Consider the following 3399-nt stretch of genomic DNA (forward strand, 5'->3'; position numbering starts at 1 on the left):
ATGCCCCAAGCCTGTCAGTGTTTAAGAGGTATTTGGACAATGCCCTTAACAACATGCTTTAACTTTTGGTCAGCCCTGAAGTGGTCAGGCAGTTGGACTAGATGATCGTTGTAGGTCCCTTCCAACTGAAATAGCCTATTCTATTCTAGAAACATGAATAACGAAGGGCCCCTTACAAGCAGTTTCAAAACTAAAATCCACATCTGGCACAGAACAGGTGGGATTAAAAAAGTCTGAACGCAAGTGTTTCCAGACAGGATTGGGACCCAATACTAGTACTTAGTTCTATATTTTCTTCCACTTCTCCCTCTGCCACTTCTTACTTTTTTCCAAAGCAGCATGGATATTAACAGCATGTTTTCCTCACAGACTCATTAAAATGTCACAATAGTGCTAGGAGAATTATGTTTTTGAACAAGAGCATTATTTTTTCAGCTATCCATTTACTTTTTTTAAACTTATGATTGCCTAAAAACATAGTAATTAACTACTGCAATAATGAAAGAGTGCTCATAATATGGACTGAGACACTCTTTTAGGAGTTTATGAACCACTGAATTCTAATTTGGTATCAGGTAAAATTTTTTAAGCCATCTGTGACAGCACAGAATATATATTTCTGCTTTTGTGAACCTCCAGCAGCTCTCAATGCCTACAAACTCAAAGTATCTTCCACTAATACAAACAAGAAATGAATAAAAGCAAGGAGCATATGAATCAACCTTGCATCCATGCTCTCCTTCAATGACAGAATGAATTTATTTTCTTTTACCATATGCAAGGTTGTCTTTTTTTGCAGTTATATGCAATTTTATTGTCAATATTAGAGATTCACACTCTAAACTGCTTTTCTAAAATGTATCACTTCACATAAAGAATGGTTCCTGGATGAAAAGGCCCTACCTCTCGTGACCTACATTAATGGACGCTGTCTCCAACTCAGGCATTTGAAAACTCTCAACATTCCCCCCCTTCAGCAAGCTGTTACTGAATAGCAACTATCCCTCATAACATTGTTGCTGATTGCTCATCCTCCTCTGTGGCTTCTAGCATCATCCAGCTGGGCACAGTGGTGAGACACTTGGTTACAGGAGTTTGAAAACTGAAAACTGTACCAAGGCAGAGGTGTGTTTTGAAGAAAGCACGTCCAAAACCCTCCAAGTGCAAAATACAAGAGGTGGCAACACAGAATGCATGGAAACTAAACTGGCGAGAGTTTCATTCATTTACACAGTTTCTGAGAAGAGTATCACATTCAAAACGCACACAGCTTAAAAGACAATACTCCTTTTAATTCTCCAAAGATCTTAAATGACCCCATAGCTTTGTATTATACCTTGCACAAAAACACAAATCAAGAAGTGCTCCTTGACTTTAAGAATTACATTCTAAAACACACAAAAAAATGCTTTATGATCAACATCAGAGTTTCCCTCTGAAGACTTAAAAAAAAAAAAATTCTTCCCAGCCCCAACTCAATGCACCTGAACTTCAGGGCTGCTGTTCTCCTTTTTGTTAAGCAGGCCCTATACGAATATAGGTATGCAAGCAATAACTGCATTGAGTATTGAAATTAACCATTAGAAAGATATGCTTAAATTCTTCTTTCTGCTTTTTCTTTTTTTAATATTTAGAAAGGAAAAAAAATACACACCAACAACTTCATTTTTCTTACATTTTGCTTGCTTAAATTCTGATAAGAAATTTTTCTTCTTAAAAACACAACACTCACCTTTTCAGCACTTGAATGAAATGCAACAGCCGTTTCCAGCCGGTGCACTCTTTCTTCAGAAGTTATTGTAAACTGTTTCCACACTCTGTTCAGCCTTGGAAGTGTGTCCCCTGAGGACCTTGAAGTGCATCGCAGGGACTGGCACAGGACAACAGTTGCCTGCAGTAACTGTCTCCCATAATCGTAAGTACTCTAAAAGTTGGAGTGGATGGGACAGAAAGTACACATAAAAACTCTGCATTTAACTTAGGAGCTAATTAGCATCTTAAAACAACAGCAGACAAGTTTATGAAACCTCCTCAATTTAGGTCCACAAAGTATATTGAACTAATCTAGTCTACTAGAAAATGCTGCTGAAGTATGAATAAAATTGTAATGACCAAACAGTACTTTTGCTCTTAAAAAAAAAAAAAATCCCATTGTCTAGCGTTCACACTGGCAAAAGAACAGAGCTTCCTGAAAATATCAAATAGCTACTTAGACCTTACATGGGATACTTGATATCTACTGCCAAGATGACTGTCTCACTGACTTCACTGTCACCATGTCTGTGGTCACCCAGCATCCAGATGTGTTATGGCACATCATTATAACAGCAAGCTACCCTCCTGTCATCGTCAGTTCTAATTCATCAAAAAAGAAAATCAGTTCCAGTGTAACAGGTGCAATCTGAAAACATCACATCTGTTAATTGGCAAGTCTGAATTAGACATTGCTAAAAGCAGTATACATCTGAAAAAGCACCTGGAAACGGCCCAGCTTGTACACTTTCGATTCTTAAGTGAAATTCTTTCACATGTACCTGGCATCTGTTTGCATATCAAAGATTCGCAAACAGGCATGCAGACATGCCCTATGGCTTCAGTGCATTTCAGTAGACTCTTGTACAGCAGGATTCATTAGTTGGCTGCTACAGTCAAGAGTTAAAGCTGTCGGTTCTGTTCAACCACTAACTCTGCTAGTGCCAAAACTCCTTGTACAAGCAGGACCATCATACACCAACAGCCAACTCTATCTGGAAAACCAATAGAAAGACAGGCTCTGTTTCATGAAGTACAGCACCAAAAAGACTGAAACCAAGTGGCTCATCCATATTTCAGTATTTTGACTGTAGTCCTTCAAAAGTCATTATAAAGACTGTTTGAAATATATGCCTTTTAAAGAAAGTCAGTGTGAACTTTATGTTTTGTGGTTTGCATTGCCTATGTCAAGCAGAATAGTTCACAGAATAGTTTGGGTTGGAAGGGACCTCTAAAGGTCATCTAGTCCAACCCCCCTGCAATAAGCAGGGACATCTTCAACTAGATCAGGTTGCTCAGAGCCCTGTCCAACCTGACCTGGAATGTTTCCAGGGATGGGGCATCCACCACCTCTCTGGGCAACCTCTTCCAGTGCCTCACCACCCTCAGCATAAAAAATCTCTTCCTTATATCTAGTCTCAGTCTACCCCCCTTTAGTTTAAAGCCATTCCCCCTTGTCCTGTTGCAACAGGCCCTGCTAAAGAGTTTGCCGCCCTCTTTTTTAGAAACCCCCTTTAAGTACTGATAGGCTGCAAGAAGGTCTCCCCAAAGCCTTCTCTTCTCCAGGCTGAACAACCCCAACTCTCTCAGCCTTTCTTCACAGGAGAGGTGTTCCATCCCCCTGATCATCTTCGTGGCCCTCCTCTG

At 39.7% G+C, this 3399-nt stretch overlaps 1 protein-coding gene across 3 annotated transcripts in view; it reads right to left on the reverse strand.

The window, feature by feature from the left end:
• SESTD1 (SEC14 and spectrin domain containing 1) overlaps nt 1–3399 on the reverse strand; it is a 64696-nt gene that overhangs the window by 4061 nt on the left and 57236 nt on the right. For all 3 annotated transcript variants that reach the window (XM_009278621.1, XM_009278620.2, XM_009278619.2), the window contains one exon: nt 1733–1924. In XM_009278621.1, the coding sequence (XP_009276896.1) occupies nt 1733–1924 (192 nt within the window). The remainder of the gene's footprint in view (nt 1–1732; nt 1925–3399) is intronic.

This window comes from Aptenodytes forsteri, unplaced genomic scaffold (assembly GCF_000699145.1).
Source record: "Aptenodytes forsteri isolate BGI_AS27 unplaced genomic scaffold, ASM69914v1 Scaffold257, whole genome shotgun sequence".
In the NCBI taxonomy this organism is placed as follows: domain Eukaryota; kingdom Metazoa; phylum Chordata; class Aves; order Sphenisciformes; family Spheniscidae; genus Aptenodytes; species Aptenodytes forsteri.